The 24,250-nt window shown below is 39.4% G+C and overlaps 1 protein-coding gene across 2 annotated transcripts in view; it reads right to left on the reverse strand.

Moving 5' to 3' along the window:
• Window positions 1-5,088: 5,088 nt before the first annotated feature.
• The window catches only part of LOC103298007 (guanylate-binding protein 6-like), a 28,791-nt gene continuing 9,629 nt past the window's right edge, over window positions 5,089-24,250 (reverse strand). The window contains exons 3-11 of one of the 2 annotated variants that reach the window (XM_054721292.1): window positions 23,759-23,886; window positions 21,149-21,258; window positions 20,738-20,934; window positions 10,672-10,917; window positions 9,050-9,330; window positions 8,130-8,342; window positions 7,086-7,188; window positions 6,574-6,767; window positions 5,089-5,695 (exon numbers count right to left, since the gene is read on the reverse strand). In XM_054721292.1, the coding sequence (XP_054577267.1) occupies window positions 5,483-5,695; window positions 6,574-6,767; window positions 7,086-7,188; window positions 8,130-8,342; window positions 9,050-9,330; window positions 10,672-10,917; window positions 20,738-20,934; window positions 21,149-21,258; window positions 23,759-23,886 (1,685 nt within the window). In that variant the 3' untranslated portion in view covers window positions 5,089-5,482. The remainder of the gene's footprint in view (window positions 5,696-6,573; window positions 6,768-7,085; window positions 7,189-8,129; window positions 8,343-9,049; window positions 9,331-10,671; window positions 10,918-20,737; window positions 20,935-21,148; window positions 21,259-23,758; window positions 23,887-24,250) is intronic. The other variant, XM_054721293.1, reaches the window with a different exon arrangement.

Raw genomic sequence — 24,250 nt, forward strand, 5'->3', positions numbered from 1 at the left:
CCTGATAAAGTATAAGTGAGTCAGTGGTTTGGATCATGCTGCTTTTAACTTTTCCACAGAGAGTCAGGCAGGTTAAACATATTTTGAGATAAAAAGACATCTTCCTTAGGCATTATTAAGTGGCCCCTTCTTCCATACTTTTCTCAGACCTTATGTCTATTTCGACTCTGGAATATCTATTATGAGATTGGGATGTGATTGAATAGAGACAGTTTTAATGATTCCAATCAATAGCTCCTACAGGTGGTGATTTGCCCCCAGCTGAAATTTAGTAATGACTAGACACATATTTGGTTGTCACATCTGGGTTGTTTAGAAGTACAGATGCTGTGGCATCTTGTGGTTAGATGCCAGGCTGCCTGTTAAACATCCTACAATGCCCAAGACAGCTCCTGCACATTATTTATATATATCATCATACCTAATAATAGACAAGTATATAAATTGACCGTAATGCCCACAGCCAATCAGAGTGAGCATGCAAATTAACCCAACAAAGATGGAGGTTAATTTGCATATGTAGGTGCCCAGCAGCCTGGGTCCCAGGAACTTTCTCAGTACCCAGAGCACTCCGAGGTAGGCCCCCCTGTGGGTCTTGAGCAATTGGGAAGGATCAGAGCCAGGGGCTCCTGGGCAGGGTTGGAGCCAGGCGATCGAAGGGAGCTGGGGGTTCCCTGCCCAGGCCTCGAGGCTTGGGGGCTCCTGGGCAGGGGCAGAGCTGGAGATCGTAGGAAGCTGAGGAGCCCCTGCCCAGGCCTCGAGGCTTTAGGCCTTGGCAGGGGTGAAGCTGGAGATCGGAAGGAGCTGGGGGTCCCCTGCCCAGGCCCCAAGCCCCAGACAGAGGCTTGGGGCTTGGGCCGAGGCCGAACCGGGTGATTGGAGGGAGCTGGAGGGCCCCTGCCCAGGCCTCGAGGCTTGGGGGCTCCTGGACAGGGGCAGAGCTGGAGATCGGAGGGAGCTGAGGGGCCCCTGCCCAGACCTCAAGGCTTTAGGCCTTGGCAGGGGAGGAGCCTGAGATCAGAGATGATCAGTGTTAACTACAGAGGAAGCACCTTTTCTGACCACTCATTGGCTAAGCTCTCTGTATGCTACTGGTAATATTCTTAGTAACTTGGGTATAAGAATCCAAAAAGGTGATCTAGGATTTTTCCACCACACTCCTGGAGAAAAAAATGAAGGTCCGCTGCTGGAGGGCTAAGAAGTGTCATATCCTGCCCTAGCCAGTTTGGCTCAGTGGATAATGCCTAGGTCTGCCGACCGCAGGGTCCGGTTCGATTCAAGGGCATGTACCTAGGTTACAGGCTCCTCCCTGGCCGGGGCCCAGGTCAGGGCTCATACAGGAGGCAACCAATCAAGGTGTTCCTCTCACTTCGATGTTTTTCTCTGCCTTTTCCTTTCTCTTCCACATTCTCTAAAAATCAATGAAAAACATATCCTCAGGTGAGGATAAAAAAAAAAGAAAGAAAGAAATGTAATAGCCTATGAAAGACACATCTTGAAAATGCCTAAGGAAAGTTGTAATTTTTCCATGGTGAAGGGACTGGAGTCCGTATTGATGAAAACACCTTGGTGGCAGTGGTGACTGGCAGTGGCTGCAGCAGCGGGGTGATGGGGCTGGTGCCTTCCCCTGATCAGCCTGGTCGCCTCAGTAGGACATCCCCTGAGGGCTCCCAGTATGTGAGAGGGGCAGGCTGGGCTGAGGATCCCCCCTCCCAGTGCATGAATTTCGTGCACCGGGCCCCTTGTGTGTATATATATATTTCCAGCCCAAAATATCAAGAGTGCTAAAGTTGAGAAATGTTTTGTGGAGCAATGAAGAGAATGAACTTCTGTTTGCAACAAGGATGACTGTCACAAACAAAACATTGAGCAAAGAACTCAGAAAAGAGTACATGAAGTTGTGTTATATGAACTTAAGACAGACTAAACTTTGCTTGGTGTAGAAGTCAGAGCAACAGTTAATCATGGGTAAGCAGTAATAGAAACATTACTGAGATTAAAGTAATGCTTTATATTTTTATCTGTGTGGGAGTTTCAAGGATGCATTTATTTGTAAATAATAGGTACCTGTATATAAAGTCTCCAGTAGACTTTGAACCTCATCTGCAACTTTGGTTCTTCCTGGCCTTCAGACTAGAATTGGAACATCAGCTCTCCTGGGCCTGCTGGCCCACCTTGCAGGTTTTGGACTTGATAACCTCCATAATTATTTGAGCCAATTCCTTTCAATAAATTTCTTTCTATATATACACACATCCTTTTGGTTCTGTTTTTGTTGTTGTTGTTGTTTGTTTGTTTGTTTGTAGAACCCTAACTACAACACAGGGTCAAATTTTGGAATTAACAATAACATTTCCACATATGAAACTTGCCATTACAAATTCAATTCTTTGCACATGACATTCTTTTTTTTTTTTATTGTGAGCCCTTCTTCTACAACCCTACATGAATGCTCTTGAACCTCAATGGAGTATATATATCCATTGTTCTCACCACTTTTCACCTCTCCCATGTTCCTTAACTTTCTAAGATTCCTTGGTTCTAAACTACATCCTCTCCTACAAACACATGTAACTCAATTTTCAGCTCCCTTGCCCAAAGTCTTAACTCTTCTTAGGGTGTTCATCATTCCATGACTGATCTCTTAAAAACATGGGAAAAGAAAGAACTACTGATGACCAGGGTTCTCCATTGAAATGGGTGAAGCAATTGTTAAGACTGTGGCTAACTTTCCCTTCCTTCCCAGTCCCATTTCCTTCCACATCCTTTCATGAGTGTTCTTTCCAGTAGTGTTCCATAGAAAAATTTTACATACAAATTTCAGTCGTTGAATTTGATTTCTAGTGAATTCAACCAGCAGTAGATTGTACCCACAGCGGTCTGAAAAATAAGTTTCTATAAAGGGATTCTAGAACTAGGTAACTGGCTGCCTAGATGACAGGACCCCACCAGTGGTGGTAAGTGTGGCATACATAGAACATGGCACAAGGGAGGTATGCAAATACTAATCTTTATACGGATGCTGTTTGCTGTTAGTGTCTCAGTTAGATCATCTTACAAGGCATTGTGCACATTCGATGCTAAAAAGCTCACAGCTGCTCTTTTCTTTGGAAAATTTCCCTTAGCAGCACAGTGGCTGCTCTGCTCAAGATGGACAGCCCCACATAATGCCTTATGGGGTACAAATATCTAGCACTTTGTTTCAAGGAGGGACAAACTCTCAAGCTATTTCTGCTACAGAAATCCCAGTGTATCAGCTTGAAGCCATTTTTTGCCTGCAACAATAGCCTCTTTTCATTTCTATTTTCTTGCCCTCTCTTGCTTCCCTTAGACCCCTTCTATTGAAAGCACACCATCAAAAATCACATGAACAAGAACCTGCCACCAGGGCTCGGCTTCTAGAGAATCTGACATAAGACAACTAACCCTGCTTTGTGGTTTGGTTTGGTACAGGTAAAATTCATCGGACGTTTCTTAGTGTGCGTTACAAAAAAAGCATATTCTACTATTGTTGGCAGTAAGGTTCTACATTCATACAATAGGCTTAGTTGATCATCAAGTTTTCAAAATATTTTCTAACTTTACTTGACTTTTTTTATCTGTTTGTTGTTGTTTTTTACTTACTGAGATGTATGAAAATCATTTTTATGTCTCCTAGTATAGAAATTGGAAACTTTCTCTGTTCTTTAACTGATTACATTATAAATGATAATCTTTAGTCCTAAATCATGAAACCCAAAATTACTCACCTTAGTCTCTTCAAAACAATTCAAGGACCGAGTAATACTTGATTTATATTCAGACTCTTTTGGAATTATTTTATGTTAATTTTATCTGCTCTCTTTTAATCCCAGAGTACATTATTATGATATTTTTACACAGTCAATATATTTGTTGTTTCACATATATATTACAGTTTTGGATATGCGTCCACTTTTATAATGCAGACATTATATTTAGGCTATCTTTATTTTCACCTGAACTAAAATATTTAGAACATTTCAGACTTTTTCAAGAAAAATTCTCCTCCAAATATAAATTTTGCACCCATTTGTGAAAGTTATTTTTTTGCCACCATACATCTAGGTTGACAATTATATTTCACTAACTTGCACTCTAGTTCTTGCACGGCAGTTTGATATCCTAATTATAAAGATCATGAAAACTCCTCCCAACCCTTTCCACCAGGTGAAGACACAACAAGAAAGCAGCCCTCTGCAAATCAAGAAGAGAATTCAGACCAAGAACCCTCAAATGCTGGCACACTGATCTCAAACTAACAGCCTCCATAACTAGAAGAAAGAAATATTTGCTTTCTAAGACACACAATATATGGTAACTTTTTCTAGCAGCCTGAGCTAAGGCAAACCATGATACTGATGGCATTTACGTGCCAAAACCTGGCCTCCGTGTGACAAGGTTTATCTCCAACACCAGCAGGCCATCCAGTTCTGCAGTGGCACATGTGTCTTTGGCTCTTGATTAGAGCATAGAGGCCACCACTGCACTTTTCTCTCTCACCAGCGCATGTTCTTATGTTTGGTAATTTGTTTCTAACACCTTAGAAGTATAATTCAGGATAGGAAGTAGAAGTTACTCTAGCTGAGATTTCCAAGTGAGACAGGCAAGTGTATGTCTTAGTTTTGAGGCAAATATAATGGATTGAGAACCAGGCCTAAAAGGAAACAAGATGAGGATGCAAATTTTATACTTTGTATACTTTGGACTTAAGCTGAAACACCTACTTTTGCAGGCTGGTGTCATTTCTAGAAGCAGTAAGAACTTCCTTGATCTAATAGCCATTTTTTACATTTTCTTGTTATTATTATCATTATTTGTATTGTACTTTACATTTCTTTGTTATTTATTTATTTATGATTTGTTTTTACAGGATTCAAAAGAAAGAGTATATACTGAAAAGCAAGTGACATGTTTACCCTGACCCCACCCACTTCTCCTGAGTTGGAACTGATATTACTTCTTTGAGGGCTCCCATAGGTATTCAGTGTGTACACATACCTAAGATTGCACACAGTATTTACATTTTTTCCAGTAAACACATTATACACTTCTTGTGTACCTCCTTTTATTCACTTTACAATGTATTTTCAACATTTTGTATATTTATAAAAATAGAGCTCAATTTACTGACTGCATATTATTCCAGCATGTGCACATGTTAAATTATATTACCAATTTATATAGATGAATGTTTTAGTAGTTTCCAATCTTTTGTCACTTAAAGGGATAAGTTGATTAATTGTTTGTAAGTATATTTATTTACACATGCATATTTCATAAAGTAAACATGCTATATCAAAGCATAGGAGCATTAATTCTATCTCATGAGGGCTAGGCATTGATATCCTTTAGTAGGCACCTTTTTTTTGTTTAAGACTTTGATGAATGAAATTGAAAAGGGGACACACAAAATACAATCCATAGCATATACCCGCAGTCTATAATTTATTTCAAAGGATAATTATTTCTTTTTCATCGGTGAAAAAATGCCTCTCACAATATTATGAATAGGTTTACCAGGAACACACAACATTGAAATGACATCTATGGCTTTTTCAATCCAGTGAGTAGTATCTTTTTGAGTAGTATCAATCACATTTTTCAAATGATTGATCTCTGCATTCATCTCTTCAGATTTCTTTTTAAATCCCTCCTTAAGCAGATCTTCTTGAACCTAAAAAAAGTGAGAAGGGAAATAAAACATTTTAAATTCTCTTGTTTTTCAAGAATTTCATTTTATATTTAATAACTCTTTCCTTTCACTCTTAAAATTGTTCTCTCTTACACAATCAAGGATAATTTTCCAATAAGGAATAATCCTGTCGTGGACCTAAACATTGAAAGAAAGATTAGTTTACAAATATTCACATATCCATAGGGTTTTGCTAGGATGCTAAGCCTGGCCTGAGGACAAATGTAATGTGTGCCAGTCATAATATCAGTTGAGCAGTAAGCTTGGTCTGCTGGTACCAATTCTCAGTCCCACTTGGAATAATATGGCCAACCAAATGTAGAAATAATGGGAAATTATACATTGCTCTAGAACCCTATTATAAACACGTTCACATATCCAATGAGGAATTCTTCCTTTGCCATAAGATGACTTGGGTAGATTCTCCACACCTGGGAACCATGCAGCAAGTCTGAAGCTGTCATATCCCTGTATTTTTAATCTGGACATTTCTGATAGTTTATTGTCAGCATAGATCTACCTTAGAGTCTTTGGGTGGTAGCAGGGTTCCTGATAATAGGCAATGATCTTGGTAAAATAAGCCAGTTCGTAGTCATAATAAATACATGTGTGTCAAATAGCTATTTATTCAGGCAAAATAAGTCATTTTAAAATAACCTAAAATCACACCTCAGAACCTATATTTCAAAAATAATTTTTTTACAAAAAAAGGGACAAGGGGAAGATTCAATACTTTAGCAAATCACAAGTAGTAAATGGCAATGGTGTTGCCTCCATGGTCTTGCTATAACATTCTCCATCCCACCTGACGTACCAGGACAATGACCGTGGAACACTACTGAGGCCACAGCAGGACCTACCTTCAATTTATGCTCCAACATCATGTTCTGCTCTTTTACTATAGTCTCTCTTTCCTTCTCCATCTTCTCCTTCAGTTGCACTATATTTTCCTCGAGACTCCTCTTCTGTGCCTCCATCTGTTGCTGCTGCTCCTGTAGTTTCTGTCTCATCAGCTCCTGTTCCTTCTCAGCTGCCTCCTTCTTGGCCCGCTCCACTGCCCCAGGGAGGTTTGAGAGAGGGAAGAAAATTAGGTGAGGACTAATCTCTACCCTCCTGAGCTCTGAGAACAAGCCAAACTGGAAGGGGAGGTGGAAGATTCTGAATTGCTCCCTTTGCCACACCATCAAGAGCACATTTCAGAGTGTGATGGGAAAGGCCCTGGCTGGCTGAGGTGCCCTGGTGTTTTCAGAGTTAGAGAGTGTGTTCCACAGAAGGACAGAAAGCTCATTGTCTCAGGAGGTTTTGTTCTCACAGCTGTCAAAGGACACTGCAGGTACCTGCCACCCATTGTGAGCCCAGCCCTGCCCCTTACCTGCCATGGCCTTCTCCCCATCTGTGAGCGCTTTGTCTGCCTGCAGGATGGAATTCTCTATTGCTGCCTGCGACTGCAGGAACCTCTGGAGAACCTCATTTGCCTGAGGAGACAAGAAGAAACAAAGAACTTTGATGTTCCCTGGGAAGAATAGGCTTCAAAATAACTATGTCCATGTAATTTTTCCTTCCTGATTAAAACTGCATCATGTTTCCACACAGTTTCCAATCTCATTAGAGAGACCAGAAGCTCTTCATATCCCTGAAGTCTCTCTCCTAGTGCTCCATTCTTCTATTCACTCTACATTCCAGCCAGTGAGAACCATGTTCAGTGCTGCAAAACCACTGGCTCTGGTGCTTTTGTATATTTACCTTCCAGGGAGAAATGTTGTCTCCAATTAGTGTTGCTGTTCTCCTCTGACACTTGCTGGCTGTACCTTTAAGCAAGTTATTTTAACCCATCTCTGCCTCTCAATTCAGATGTGTGAAATGTTTACAAAATGTATAGATGCCTCTTAATGCTACTTGAAGGATAAAATTAAAAGTCTAAGAAAAAAACCTCAATATTATGTCTTAACAATAAAAGTTCAATAAATATCAATTGCATTATTATCATTATTATTTTAATATTATTAGTAGATACTACCACCTATATAGCCTACTATCTCAGATTCATAAGTATTTTAATGCTGTATGCAATTATGTACATGATTGAATTCCTTTTCTCTTTTGATAAGTTTTGAATATAAAAACTTTGACTTTAACTTGTAAATTGTTTGCCTTTGACTCACTGAATGTTATACTGTTGGATGGAAAATGATTATTTATCTTCTGTCTTTTATGGATTTCAGAAATCCATATTCTTTTTTGAGAATGGACATTGTGACTCTCTTTAGGAAGAAAGACCAAATTATGGGCCTTGAACACTAAAACAGTCATGATATCCCCATGCTCTCATATTATCCACAACCGGTGCTGTGACCAATTTCCAGGAGACCCTCTTGACTTTAATCTGTAGGATCCCTATGCTCCCCTTATTCCTCACCTTCACTCCTTTCCTGGGCACTTGCCAGTAGTCCTGTTCAATCCTTTTCCTGGTTTCCATGTAGAGCTTGTGACCACCAGGAACAGAGAAAATGCCTGCTGAAATACTTTCCATTAGGGACTTGGAAAACTGCTCAAGTTTATCCTGGCAGTATTTAACAGATGTCTCTTCATTCTGCAGCAAGAACTTATCCTGCTTATCCTTTATGATTTCCTGCAAGGGAAGTATAGAGGGCTGTCACCAGGAGAAAGGAACAGAGGAGAAAAAATTCCAAAGAATCTGGTGGAAGTCTAGATGTGGTCCTCATAAGAAAAGCATTCTGTTGGAGAAGGACATGGAATAAAACAGGAATTACAAGGCTTCCTTTACTCACATCCCTGAAAATTCCATGTGAGCCAGGGAAAAGCTTCCAACCTTCCTGGGTCTCAGGTTCCTCATAAAAAAAGTTGGTGTTGAATTCCCTCATCTCTATGGCTCCCTGCAGCTGTAACTTTTGTTAATTCCATCTTCAATGGCACAATGATACAACAAGGAGCCATAGGAGTTGAAAATAGCCTGGTATGAGGGTCTGTTAAGAGACATTTGGTTCCTGAGAGGGGGAGACTCCCTCAAGAAAGTGACTAGCTGAGGAACGACTTCTGGGTGTTCAGGGAAGGCTTGAACTCAAAATAAGTATTCAGTTCAGAAATATATCTATACTCATTATGCATCAGAGACCAGAGAAATTTTTACATAAAGTACCTGAAGTTTGGTGGGGAGAGGAAGAAGAAAATTCAGTCTTTTTAATCTGTATCCTTCATAAGAATCCAGACCACACAATCAATGAGTGAGAGAGGAGGACTTGGGTCAGAAAAGCTCTTCTAGGCTTCATTTTTCAAGGGGAGAGTCACAAAGGGTAAATAAATAATAAGACAAAGTACCACAAGATTCTGCAGGAACTCCTGGTTGTCATCCTTGAAGGAGTTCTCCAGGAAGATTGCAATGGCTTCCCTCTCACAGGCTGCATGCTGGTACAGCAGTTCCTGCAGGGTGTCTGTGGGGAAGCTCACTCTCTGGGCCATCTGCTCGCTGTAGTGGTTGGCTGCCTTCTGAACCGCCCCAGAGTTCTCAATTTGGGCGAGAGTTGTCACTGCATTCTCCAAACAAGGCACTGCTCCACTTTTGATGGCATCCACATAAGTCACCACCAGAGTCCTTAGCCCTAATAAGCCAGGAAATTTAAGGGCTATCACTCAATAGGATCTACGATTCGAAGACTACATTTCTAAATCTATCTGTCTGTCTGTCTCTCACAACCAAACACACACATATGTGCACACGTATACACACACACAAATGCACACACACACACACACACACACACACACACACTACTTCCTTCTACTATTATTGGTCTACGCAGTTAGTTAGATATTAACAAGAAACTAGGGGCCTAATGGAATGAGACATCTGATAAAGCCTGATTCAATAGAAAAAAATAGTCTTACAAACACCTTGGGGAGTCCACCCAATTAACCAGGATGGGAAAAAATGGTGCAGAAAGAATTCCTTTACTAAGTACCTGCACAATAGGAGCCAAATGACCAAGGAGAACTATGAAGCATGTTCAATAGGAGCCAAAATGTGGACCATATGTGGGGGAGGGCACAAACCGGGGGAAAGATTGCATAGGGGAAGGGCACAAGCCCTGAAGAAAACAGGAATGAGATTGGATAGTTCTAAAGAAAGCCTGCTCTTTCCCAAACCCAAATATATATGGGGAAGCTTAACAAAAATGTCAGGGCAGTAGCTGCTCTCTAGCCCACCAGCTCTCTGTCTCCCTGAGAGTGTACTTTGGTTTTCACTTTAATAAACCTTGCCATTATTGTTTAAAACTCCTCCTACATCAGGGTCCCTCAAATTCCTTTCACACAACACCACAGAAGAACATATTTCCTCCAGTAACATTATTGTCCCATTGACTCTTAATTTTTATGTTTCTTTAGACCACAAACTAACATAATTCAACATATTCCTTCATCTAACATACTAAAGGATATCTGGAAAACATAATTTCCCATTGAAAATCTTAGAAGCAAATTGCTTACATAGGTAAACAGATGAGGCAGGGTAAATGTGATCCTATATTTTTCTGAATTCTGAAGCTTCCTGTAAATTTTCAGAGCTTTATGGGCTAAGGTGCATTGTTAAATTGCTCTAAACCTCCAAAATATCTTTTGTATTCTTCTTGCAAATCTCATTTATTATAAATGACTTCAATTAAGGAAATAGGGTATTCTGTTTTTACACCCAGTTAGTGATTCATTATTAGTAGAACACTTTTTATATGTATGGATGCTGCAGATTTTGCTGTCAATGGTTGTAACTTTGGAGAGGAATTTAAAAACACCCAAAAGTATGATAAGTATACATGTGTCTTCGTGGAGTATGAATATCTGTAGACCCATAATTCTATGTAGAATCAAACACAAATCCTGGAGAACACATCCTATAATATATTCAACAAATATGAGGCCCCACAAAATGTGAAATGGAGACTCACGTTTCCCAGTGATTGTGATTCCCTTCCTGAGGGTCTTGGTCCTCGCCTGGGTGAGGATGTAAGAACAGAAATTCTTTGTTTGTTCCTTGAAGTTAGGATCCAGTTGGTTGTCTGCAACCTTCTCAATACTGGCTAGGAGTTCTTTGTCATTTATTGGCCGGTCAAAGACAAAACACTTTCGTTTTGGAAAGAAATGCCGGATGCACTCTCTGGGGAGATTGGATATTTGGGCTTTGGGATTCCTGCCTGAAAGATAAAACAAACAAAAATAAAAACAGGTATTACAGTAGGAGCAGTCTGAGGACAGAGGATCTAAAGATTTTTATGATCGGGATTTTTGTATCTTTGCCATATTCTCTCTGTATAACTTCTGGTTATAACTCCTTTAGCATGGACATCCAAATGCTTCTTTAACATCAAATTTACCGATGATACAACTTTGGGGAAAAATTTTGGAAGAGATTAAGTATGCTTAAAAAACAACTACAGCAACCTATTGTTGCTGTCGGACCTAAAATGCTAGAGTATTGTCTATATTGTCAATATTAGCTACTGAATGAATAACAGAAACGTGGGTCAAATGTAAGTTTTTGGTCTACTTGATCTCATGGGAAAATGAAGCTGTGGATCAAAATGAAGAGCTCAAATAAGACTTAATGAAGCAATGTTGGAAATAACATCAGATTATCTAAAGAAAACTGTTTAGATGCTAAAAAAATAATGTGTACAACATTAGCTTTTAAAAAAGTAAAATCATCTGAAGAGTGAAGAGTAAATGTAGCTAAAGCATAATTTTAAAATATCACCCATTAGTCTCTAAACTCTTTAAGGTAAAGAACTATATTTCATTTGATAGCTTTGCTGTTCTGTGGAGCCCATTTCTCATTGTTTTGAGAAACCATAAATAGAAACATGAAATCAAGAGTGTATAAATCAGAAGTGCAATTTCTTTCAAGGGTTCATCAGATACCTACATGCCTATGTAAATGTAACCCATTCAAATATTTTTATTATTTTGAAATTGTAGCATGGGTAAATATGGGGAAATTGAAAAAAAAGTTATGATATAGGTAGAAAGAATTAACATAATTAAAATGTCTATAATGCCCAGAGAAATCTATAGATTCAACACAATCTATCTCAAAATACCAATGGTGTTTTTCACATCACTATAAGAAATAATCCAAAAATGTATATGAAACCATAAAAGACCCTGAATAGTCACAGACATACTGAGAAAGAATAAAGTTGGAAGTATTATGCTACCTGATACCAAACTATAATACAATACTGTGGTAATCTAAGCAGCATAGTGCTGAAATAAAAATAGACATAAAAATCAATTGAACACAACAGAGTGCCCAGAAATAAACCCATGCAAATACAATCAATTAATAGATGACAAAGGAGGTAAAACAACATATAATGGGATAAGGCAGCCTAGTTGGTGCATGGTGTTGGAAAATTGGACAAATATGTGCAAAAGAAGTGAAACTACACCATCTTCTTACACCATATACAAGAATAAACTCAAAATAGATTAAAGACTTAAATGTAAGACTCAAAACCATAAATCTACTAGAATAAAACATTGACAGTAAAATCTCAGACATAAAGGCCAATACACATATGAAAAGATGTTCAACATTGCTAATCATCAGAGAAATGCAAGTTAAAACAACAATGAGATATCACCTCATGCCAGTCCTAATTAATAAATAAAAAAGAAATAAGGATTGCTGATGATGTGAAAAAAAAGGGAACCATTGTGCACTGTTGGTGGGAATGCAGATTTGTGCAGCTACTATGGAAAAGAGAATGGAGGTTTCTCAAAAGAATTAAAAATAGAGCTACCTTATGGCCCAGTGACTTCACTTCTGGTTATATATTTGAAGAAATCCAAAACACGAATTCAAAAAGAATATATGACTCCTATATTAATTGCAGCATTATTTACAATAGCCAAAATATGGAAGTAACCTAAGTGCCCCAAAATAGAAAGTAGATAAAGTACAGGTGGTAATATACACAATGGAATACTACTCAATCATAATAAAGAATGAAATCATACCATTTGAGATATCATGGATGAATCTAGAGAGTACTGTGCTCAGTGAAATAAGTTAGACAGAGAAAGACAAATATCATATGACTTCACTTATTTGTGGATTCTAAAAAACTAGCAAACAAAATTGATACAGACTAATACATATAGAGAAAAAAATTGATGGCTGCATGGGGGGGTGAAAAAAGTGAAGACATTAACAAATATAAGTTGGTATTTAGAAAATATTCATGGGGATGTAAAAAACAGCATACAGAATATAGTTAATAATATTGTACTATCTATGCATGGTACCAGGTGGGTACTTGAAATATAGGGGAGACCTCATTGTAAAGTATGTGTTATCTGACTATTGTGCTATATATTTGAAAATAATACAAAATGATATTGAGTGTAAACTACAATTGAAAATAGGTGTCAGTGAGTGAGGGACATTTAAATCCAGCAGGAATATCAGGGGCTGGCAGACCGGGCTCTCCTGGACAGGGAGCACCTACCGTCGCCAGCGGCACTCCCTGGACTGTGGGGCTGGGGCACAGGGCCCTTGTCATCTTGAAGGGGACAGCAGCCTCTTCTAGGAACTCATCAGCACCACCTTCCAGACTGGCCTTGGACACTGCCCGTAACCCTGCAGTCACTCCAGTCAAAATCCTGTTGCCCTGCCCACAGACCTGCAGATCCCTAGGACTTCCACCTCCAAGGGTACACAGCTCCCACAGCATTAAGTGTGACTTCCCTCTCCCTGGCTGACGACCTCCAGACACCACAGTCATGTCTTTCCATTGTGCAGGCCTCCTGAGCCCACCCCCTCAAAAGTGGCTCTTCAGTGCTGCTGTGAGCCCCCATTGGGTGCACTTGTATCCAAACAAGGGAACACGCCCCAGCAATAGAAATTGGAACCCCCTCCTTCCTGGCTGCCTGCCCATAGACACAGCAGGTAAAACAGCTTCAGTGCCAGGGCCTTTCTGAGTGTTCTGCCATGGCAAACGACCACCGGGTGCCTCTGTGAGCCGCTGCTGGGCTCATGAATCCAATCAAGGGCACAAGGTCACAGCAGCAAAAACTGAGTCTTCCCAATCCACAGCTGCCAACCGCCAGACACCACAGTCGTGCCTATCCAATGCATAGGAAAAGGCAGCACTGAACCAGTAAGTTGACTCTCAGCACTCACATGCTGGGACTCTGTTTCTCATTGCACACACATGGGATCCCTAATTCTCAGTGCACGCAAACTGAGCTCCGGTGACTCCAATTCTTGGCACAAATGCACACAGGGACCCTGATTCTCAGCGTAAGGTCGCACCAAGTGGCAGAGACTCCAATACTTAATTCTCGGTGCATACATAAGGTGACTCTGCATATGCCAGAGGACTCTGATTTTTGGTGCATGACTACGGGGACTTATTTTTTTCAGCGCGGCGCATGTGAGATCCTGATTCTAGGTGCACGCATGAGGCTGCACTGAGCACCAATGACTCTGATTCTTGGCACATGTGGCACCCACTGACCCACAGCAGCCACAGGTCTCGGTGTCAGAGCTCTTCAGTGACAATCTGGTGGTGCGATGTTTCCACTGCACATGGCTCAGGGCCCCTGCAACTCAGCATTTGGACCTTCTGATGATAGTTAGAATGGAAAGACAAGGAAACAATCCCCAGAAGAAAGAAAAAGAGGAATCACCAAGAAAGGAAATAAGTGAAATGGAGACATGCAATATGACAGAAAAAGAATTCAGAGTAATGGTCATACAGTTCATAAAGTGGATGGATGAGAGAATCAACAACCTATGCAAAAATAAGGAAGAAATCAAAAGTGATATAGCTACAATCAAAAATGTTATGGAAGGTTTCAACGGTAAACCAGAAGAATCAGAGTACTGAATTAGTGAATTAGAAGTTAAGGTAGAGAAACAAGCCCAATCAGAATTCCAACTGGAGAAAAAAAATTTAAAAAAAACAGAAGGAGAGCATAAGGGAACTTTGGGAAAACACAAAATGAAGAAACATACTCATAACAGGGTACCAGAAGGACAAGAAGAGGAGCAAGGACTAGAGAATCTATTTGAAGAAATAATGACAGAAAACTTCCCTGATATGGAGGGAAAAAAAGTCTCACAAGTACAGAGATTCCCAAGAAAGATGAATCCAAAAAAGATCCACACCAAAACACGTCATAATTACAATGGCAAATGTTAACGACAAAGAGAGAATCTTAAAGGCTGCAAGATAGAGACAGACAGTTACCTACAAAGGATCCCCCATCAGATTATCAAATGATTTCTCAACAGGAACACACCAAACTAGAAGGTAATGGAATGAAGTATACAAAGTGATGCAAAGCAAAAGACTAAATCCAAGAATACTCTATCCAGCAAGACTATCAATCAAAATTGAAGGAGAAATCAGGAGCTTGGCAGACAAAAAAAAAAAAAAAAAAAAATGCTAACGGAGTTTATCACTAGCAAAGCAGAAATGCAAGAAATGCTAAAGGGAATGCTGTGAAAAGAAGAAATAGATAGGGAGGAACACACAGGCATAAAGTACAGAAATGTCTACAAACAAGTACCAATCAATAATAACATTAAACTTAAAAAATTAAATGCTCCAATCAAAAGACATGGAGTGACTGAATGGATAAGAAAACATGACCAATATATATGCTGTCTTCAGGAGAACCACCTCAGAACAAGGGATTCACACAGACTGAAAGTGAAGGGATGGAAAAATATCTATCAGGCAAATGGAAATGAAAAATATACTGGGGTAGCAATACTTATATCTGACAAAATAGACCTCAAAATGAAGGCCATAACAAGAGACAAGGTAGACCACTTCATAATTCTAAAGAGATCGATACAACAAGAGGATATAAGTCTGTTAAATATACTATATATGCACCCAATGCAGGAGCACCCTAATATATAAAAAAACTTCTGAGATATCAGGGGAGAAATTGATAGTATTACAATCAATGTAGGAGAATTTAACACCCCATTACCATCACTGGATAAATCCTTGAGACAAAAAATTAGAAAAGAAACAGCAATGCTAAATGACTCACTAGATCAGATAAACTTAATCAACATCTTTAGAACATTCTACCCCAAAACTACAGAATATATATTCTTCTCAAGCGCACATGGGACATTTCTAAATATAAACCACATATTGAGACACAGGCAAAGCCTCTCCAAATCCAAAATGATTGAAATCATATCAAGCATCTTCTCAGATCAGAATGGCATAAAATTAGAAATCAACTACAATAAAAACAATCACAAAAATTCAAACACTTGGAGGCTGAATAGCATACTACTAAACAATGAGTGGGTTGCCAAAGAGATCAAAGAAGAAATAAAAAGCATCCTGGAAACAAATGACAATGAAAACACAACAATCCAAAATCTTTGGGACATACTGAAAGCAATCCTGAGGGGGAAGTTTATAGTATTTCAGGCCTACCTCGAAATACTGGTAATAAACCATCTAACTCTGCAACTTGAAGAATTAGAGAGTAACAAGAAAAGCCCAGAGTGAGCAGAAGGAAGGAAATAATAAAGATCAGAGCAGAAATAAATGACATAGAGACAAAAAAAAAAAAAATACAAAAGGTCAATGAAACTAAGAGCTGGTTCTTTTAAAGGATAAACAAGATTAATGAACCTCTAGCCAGGCTTACCAAGAAGCAAAGAGAGAGGACCCAAACAAAATCAGAAATGAAAGATGCGAAATAACAACAGACCCCATCACAAAAAAATATTATGAACAACTCTATTCTAACAAACTTGTAAAAATAGAAGAAATGTACATATTCCTAGAAAATTATGACCTTCCAACACTCAACCAGGAGGAATAAAAAAAAATTGAATAGGCTGATAACTATGGAGGAAATTGAGGCAGTAATCAAAAAAAACTTCCAATAACCAAAAGCCCTGGACCAGACAGTTTCACAGGGGACTTTTATCAAAAATTCAGAGAAGAAATAAAACCTATCTCCCTCAGACTATTCAAACAATTCAAGAGGAAGGAACACTTTCAAGCTATTTCTATGAAGCCAATATTACCCTAATCCCAAAACCAGATATAGAAAAAAAAAACAAAGAAAGAATTATGGGTCAATATCCCTCATGAACATAGATGCCAAAATTCTCAACAAAATTCTAGCAAATCAAATCCAGCATTACATTAGAAAGATCATACACCATGACCAAGTAGGATTTATTCCAAGGATGCAAGAATAGTACAATATCTGCAAATCAATAAATGTGATACATCACATAAACAAACTGGGAGATAAAAACCATATAATCATATCTATTGATGCAAAAAAAGCATTTGACAAAATCCAACACTCTTTCTTGATAAAAACGCTCAGCAAGGTGGGATAAAAGGATGATACTCAATAGGCAAAAACTAAAACCATTTTCCCTAAAAACAAAAACAAGACAGGGATGCCCACTCTCACCACTCCTGTTTGACATAGTACTGGAAGTACTAGCCATTGCTATTAGATAAGAAGAAGAAATAAAAGGCATCCAAATTGGAAAAGAAGAAGTAAAACTGTCCTTATTCACAGGTGACATTGATATTGTACATATAAAACCCCAAAGACTCCATCAAAATCTACTAGATTTAATAAATGAATTTAGCAATGTAGCAGGATACAAAATTAGCACCAAGAAGTATATGGCTTTTCTATACACAACTAATGAACTCACAGCAAGAGAAACTAAAAAAGCAATCACATTTACCATTGCAACAAAAAATTTAAGACACCTAGGAATAAATTTAACCAAGGAGATAAAGGACCTGTACTCAGAAAATTTTAGGACACTGAAAAAAGAGATAGAGGAAGACATGAACAAATGGAAGAATATACCATGTTCATGGATTTGGTAGAATAAACATTATTAAAATGATCATACTACTCAAAGCAATCTATAAATTCAATGCAATCCTCATTAAAATACCAACTACATACTTCAAAGACCTAGGACAGACTCTCCAAAAATTCATCTTGAATAAAAAAAGACCCCAAATAGTTGCAACAATCTTGAGAAAGAAGAACAATGTGGGAGGGATCTCAATACCAGATATCAAGCTATACTACAAAGCCACAGTTTTCAAAATTGCCTGGTACTTGCATAAGAACAGACATATAGACCAGTGGAACAGAACAGAGAACCAAGAAATTGACACAAGTCACTATGCTCAATTAATATTTGACAAAGGAGGCAAGAACATACAATGGAGTCAAGAAAGTCTCTTCAATAAATGGTGTTGGGAAAATTGACAGATACATGCAAAATAAACTAGTCCTCCAACATAAGCCATACACAAAAATAAACTCAAAATGGATAAAGGACTTAACCGTAAGATGGGAAACCATAAAAATCTTAGAAAAATCCATAGGCACTAAAGTAGAAGACATTTGTCATAGCAATATCTTTATTCTAGGGCAATGGAAACTAATGAGAAAATAAACAATGGGACTACATCAAAATAAAAAGCTTCTGTACAGCAAAAGAAACCATCAACAAAACAACAAGAAAGCCCACTTCATGGGAGAACATATTTGCCTATGTTATCTCTGATTTAAGAGTTTAATCTCCAACATTTACAGGGAACTCATATAACTTAACAAAAGGAAGGTAAACAATGCAATCAAAAAACGGGCAAAAAAACCTAAATAGGTACTTTTTGAAAGAGGACATATAGAAAGTCAAGAGACATATGAAAACATGCTCAATGTCACTAATTATCCAAGAGATGCAAATCAAAACAACAATGAGGTACCATCTCACACCTACCAGAATGGCTATCATCAACAAATCAACAAACAACAAGTGCTGGCTAGGATGCGGAGAAAAAGCACCCTCCTTCACTGCTGGTGGGAATGCAGACTGGTACAGCCACTGGTACAGCCACTGAGTTTCTTCAAAAAATTAAATGGAACTCCCATTTGACCCAGTAATACCACTTCTAGGAATATATCCCAAGACACTAGAAACACCAATCAGAAAGGATATATGTGCCCTTATGTTCATAGCAGCACAATTCACAATAGCTAAGATTTGGAAACAGCCTATATACCCATCAGCAGATGAGTGGATTAAAAAACTGTGGTACATCTATGCAATGGAATACTATGCTCTTATAAAAAAGAAGGAACTCTTACCATTTGCAACAGCATGGTTGGAACTGGAGAGCATTATGCTAAGGGAAATAAGCCAGTCAGTGAAAGATAAATATAACATGATTTCACTCATTTGTGGAATATAAAGAACATTATAAACTCACTAGAGGCCTGATGCATGAATTTTGTGCATGGGGGAGAGGGGTCCCTCAGCCCAGCCTGAACCCTGTCCAATCTGGGACCCCTTGAGGGATGTCTGACCGCCTGTTTAGGCCCAATCCCACTGGGACTGCTGGCTCCCAACCACTCGCCTGCCTCTGCCTGATTGCCCCTAACCACTCTGCCTGCCAGCTTGATCACCCACTAACCACTCCTCTGCTAGCCTGATCAACGCCTAATTGCTCACTGGCCAGCCCAATTGCCCCTAACTGGCCTCCCCTGCAGGCCTGATTGGTCCCAACTGCCTTCCCCTGCTGGCCAGGTTACCCCTAACTACCCTCTCCTGCTAGGCTGGTCACCCCCAACTGTCCTCCCCTGCAGGCCTGGGTCCCCCACAACTGTCCTGCCCTGCAGGCCTGGTCCTCCCCAACTGCCCTCCACTCCAGGCCTGGTCCCCCAGCAACTGCCCTCCCCTGCAGGCCTGGTCTCCCCCAACTTCTCTCCCCTATAGGCCTGCCCCCCCAACTGCACTCCCTGCAGTCCTGGTCCTCCCCAACTGCCTTACCCTGCTGACCTGGTCCCTCCTAAGGGCCCCTCCCTGTAGGCCTGGGTTCCCCCCAACTGCCCTCCCTTGCTGGCCTGGTCTCCCCCAACTGCCCTCCTCTGCTGGGCTGGTCATCCCTAACTGCCCAAAACTTCCCTCCCCTGCAGGCCATCTTGTGGTGGCCATCTTGTGTCCACATGGAGACAGCCATCTTTGACCACATGGGGATGGCCATCTTGTGTCTTGGAGTGATGGTCAATTTGAATATTACTCTTTTATTAGATAGGAAGAACAAAAAGAGATACAAAGGCATGAAAGCATCCAACACACTGTCAAACTACAGCGGGAAGGGAGGGGAGGGTGTGAGGGAGTGGTAAGAGCTCAATCGAAGGGCTTGTATGCATGCATATAAGCATAACCAATAGACACAAGACACTGGGGGTGAGGATGAAGTCATGTGCCTGAGGTTAGGGGAGGCCAGGGAGAGGTCAATGAGGAAAAAAAGGAGATATAAGTACTACTATTTTTAGTACTTTAAATAAAATAAAATTTAAATAAATAAAATAAAATTATTTAAAAATAAAAAATCTTTGATATAGAAATTAAAATTATATTCTGATAATTATCAAAAATTACACAAGTGGGTAGATTGAAAAGACAAAATATACTACTTCAGGTTTATGAGAACATAAAAGTCATTTTTATAAATAACATGTATAAAGATATTAGAAAATTATATGCCCATTTTAGAAGAATTATGTCTAATTACATGAAAGACATTTTTTCATTAGTAGGCTTTTCATTGTAATTTTATGCCAAACAAGTATTTGATCAGTTGTTTTTCTCAACACAGAAAAGCAGAAGCTAAAACAATAAACATAAATGTCTGCTTTTTAGAAGGCTTTAGCAACTCTGTATTCAAAGTTACAGTTGGATTCTCAGTTACAATGTGTAAAGAACAAATGGGTTATGAATAGTTTTACTCTTCTTTAGGCTCTCCTTTTCTTAAGTAAACTTAAACTCCAGTCCATAGAGCTTTTCAACCCATTCCCAGCCACCATTTCTGCAGACTGCTAGTCTCAAGTACAAATGCAACTCCAGACATGAAGACAGTACCTCCCACCCTCTATTTGACCACCCACTGCCCAGCCATGCTCTGTTACCTGGAATCAGCTTCAAGGCATTCTCCAGGTACTCATCTGCTGTGATAGGGTGGCCATTTAACTTCAACTCCAGGGTGAAATCCCGTACGGTCCAAATAAAGTCTGGAAAGAAACTCACAAACTCTAATGAATCGTCTACTTCATCTGGTGTAGGGGAGGACTTTGCCCTGATCAGTTCTGACAACTCTGTCACATAACTAGGACCTGGCTAAGGAAAATAAACTTTCTACACACAATTCCCACATTTCTCTAATTAAAAAAAAAAAAAAAAATAGTATTACAAACACTCTCTTTCACTCTGGTTCCTTTTGGTCTACCAAAAGTAACTAAGTGAGAGGAAAGGAGAAACTGACTGGATCTCCATTCCCACAGCCTCCATGGCACATGGAGGTTGGGTTCCTGGAAGGATACTGCAGCTGCTCCAGGGCCTGGTGGTTGATGGTGCTCATGCTGTTGTAGACGAAGCTGCTACTCAGAAGCACGGCCAGGGCAAAGATCCACGAGTCATTCTTAGGGTCTCCCTAGAAGTACATTAGGACAAGACATTCGGGGGTTTACCCTATAGAAATTCATTCAGACACTATGTCTAACAGTCCTTCCTTTTATTTCAGGTAATGTACTCACCATGCAAACAAGTAAGTTTGAAGATGGGAATAAATATACATATGAGCTTTAGCAATTACAAAAACATTACTTGTGAATGTGATTTTTGTCATCACAGAGTTTTCTTTTTAATGAATTGGATGAAATAAAATAACGTATAAAATAACTTAGTGCAGCACCTGGTGTGCTATTATGTTAAATGAATGATGTTAGCACATATTTATTCTACATATATTTGTTGGTCATGGGCTATATAAAATACTCCATAGTTAACATAACTGTGGATACATCCAAGAAGTGTTTATGAGAAACTACTGAATATGTCCACTGTTGTTAAAATAGAAGTCAGTTTAAAATGACAAATATTACTTTCTTTTTTTTTAAATATATTTTATTGATTTTTCGCAGAGAGGAAGGGAGAGGGACAGAGAGCCAGAAACATCGATGAGAGAGAAACATTGATCAGCTGCCTCCTGCACATCCCCCACTGGGGATGTGCCCGCAACCAAGGTACATGCCCTTGACCGGAATCGAATCCGGGACCTTTCAGTCCGCAGGCCAACACTCTATCCACTGAGCCAAACTGGTTTCGGCGACAAATATTACTTTCAAGGTGACTATCTCAAAGCCATGATGAACATAGCAAGGAATATAACAAGGATAATATCTATAGGATGCTACATCAAAGTAATGTATATAAGCATTGGAACCTGTAGTTCTAATAGTAAATTAAGGGGGGAGGAAGAGATAATATCAACCGAAGAACTTACATGCATATATGCACAAAATATGGACACTGACAATAGCATGCTGAAGGTCTGCAGAGGAGATAGGTGTGAGGAAGACGTGGTCAATAGGAGGGGAAGAAGGAAAAAATATGTAATAGTTTCAATAATGAATATAAATTTTAAGAAGTATTAAATTAAAATTTACAAGTCTAGCATGGAAGACCAGAGCTCTGAAAGCTGTAAAATTTTACATAACATAAAGTCTTCCTCAGCATCTTGATTGAAAATTAAAGACTTAGCAGAGTGTGAATTTGAATAAATGAAGATATCCTGCACATGGAAAGACACACAGAAGCAAAAGTAGACATGGCCACATACAGAAGTCTTTTCAATAAAAGTAGTTATTTGATCTGACTGGAACAGAGGGTAGGTCAAGAAGTTAAAACTGGATAGTGAGTCTAGTGCAAACAGATGAAGGACCTTAAAGGAGAGGTTAATTTGTTTGAATAAATACAGCAGATCTAAATAACGGCACAATACAGAATTTTCATTCTATTACAAACACTGTCTAAATTTTCACCAGGCAAAAGTGAAAAATGCCTAGAAAAATTTTGAGGGAAATGCTGATTTGTCCATTTATATTCCAAAGCCCAATTTAAAAAAATGATTACAATAAGAAGTGGCACTTATGACAAACAATAGGTTATACAGACAGCAAGACTGTTTGATACATACATAAAAATAAACACAAAATTTCTAAGTCTTCTTTGGGTAGAAATAAAAAGTTGTAGTAATTTAGGTACTATCTATATAATAAAAGCCTAAGCGACCATTATGGCTGAATGACCAGAATGGCTGGTCCCTATGATGCACACTGACTACCAGGGGGCAGACGCTCAATGCAAAAGCTGTCCCCTGGTGGACAGTGCACTCCCACAGGGAAAGCACTGCTCAGCCAAAGGCCGGGCTCACAGCTGGCAAGCACAGCAGCAGTGACAGAAGCCTCTCTTGCCTCTATAGCAGCTCTAAGGAGCAGCAAGCCAAGCAGTAAGAAGCAACGGCAAGCAGGCGGGTGTAAGAAGCAAAGGGTCCCAGACTGCAAAAGGGCACAGGCTAGGCTGAGGGACACCACCCCAGTGCACAAATTTTGTGCACCAGGCCTCTAGTTTCCAAATAAGTCTCAAACTAAAGCAGAAAAGGAAAAATCATTCATTTCATCCTTTAGTAGAAAACTAAAATATCAAAGACCCATCTTAAAATGTTGTAGGACAAACACATGCTTTTATAGAACCATCTCATTCAGAGCTGTCTCAAAGTCTTCCAGAATGCTTGGTGAGCCCTTGGTGATCTCCACCAGAGAAATGCAGACTTTTTTTTTTTTTTAAGAACTGCAGACTTTTTGAGGGCAGGGCTTTTACATGGGTCACTAGTATCTACAGTACTAACTTAGAGACCCAGGGATATGGTGTTCAGCAATTGAATCAAATTAGTCATGCATTGCCAAGAAATAGAAAAAATTTACTCAATGTACCATGACACCTTACCTAGAAATAAGAGTCAAACAAGCGAGCATTTGCCTGATGTGTAGTTGGATTTCTAGATTTTACAAATAGATCAAGCAGTTAAATTAAAGAGTTCATTATGAGAATATCCAGGTTGAAATCATTTTATCTATGAATCTCTGCCTTACCTTTTCCACATCTCCCAGGCCCTCAGTGTCTAGAAGGACCAGAGTGCAATCAGGCTTACAGGGGTGAGGCACACACCACATCCAGATGCCCTTGGTTTCAGACTGCACCGTAGATCCCAAAGGAAAACCTATAAATAAAAGGGAGACTGAACCCACAGTGACAATAGACAAACTAAGCAGCCAAGGGACTACAAAATCAGACTTTTTGGAATGGAAGTACCCCAGAATATAAGATGGTGCTTTCTCTATTTTGTAAGAATGCTTTACTTTGTGTGTCATCTATTCAAAGGAGGAGATGAATGTTAACTGTGAAAATGATACCCAGCAAGAGCTCAAAATGGAGGTGAAATGCATCCATGAATCAGACATACCGTATTTTCCGGCGTATAAGACGACTGGGCGTATAAGACGACCCCCAACTTTTCCAGTTAAAATATAGAGTTTGGGATATACCTGCCCTATAAGATGACACCGGCGTATAAGATGACCCCC

This window comes from Eptesicus fuscus, chromosome 9 (assembly GCF_027574615.1).
Source record: "Eptesicus fuscus isolate TK198812 chromosome 9, DD_ASM_mEF_20220401, whole genome shotgun sequence".
NCBI classification, from domain to species: Eukaryota; Metazoa; Chordata; class Mammalia; order Chiroptera; family Vespertilionidae; genus Eptesicus; species Eptesicus fuscus.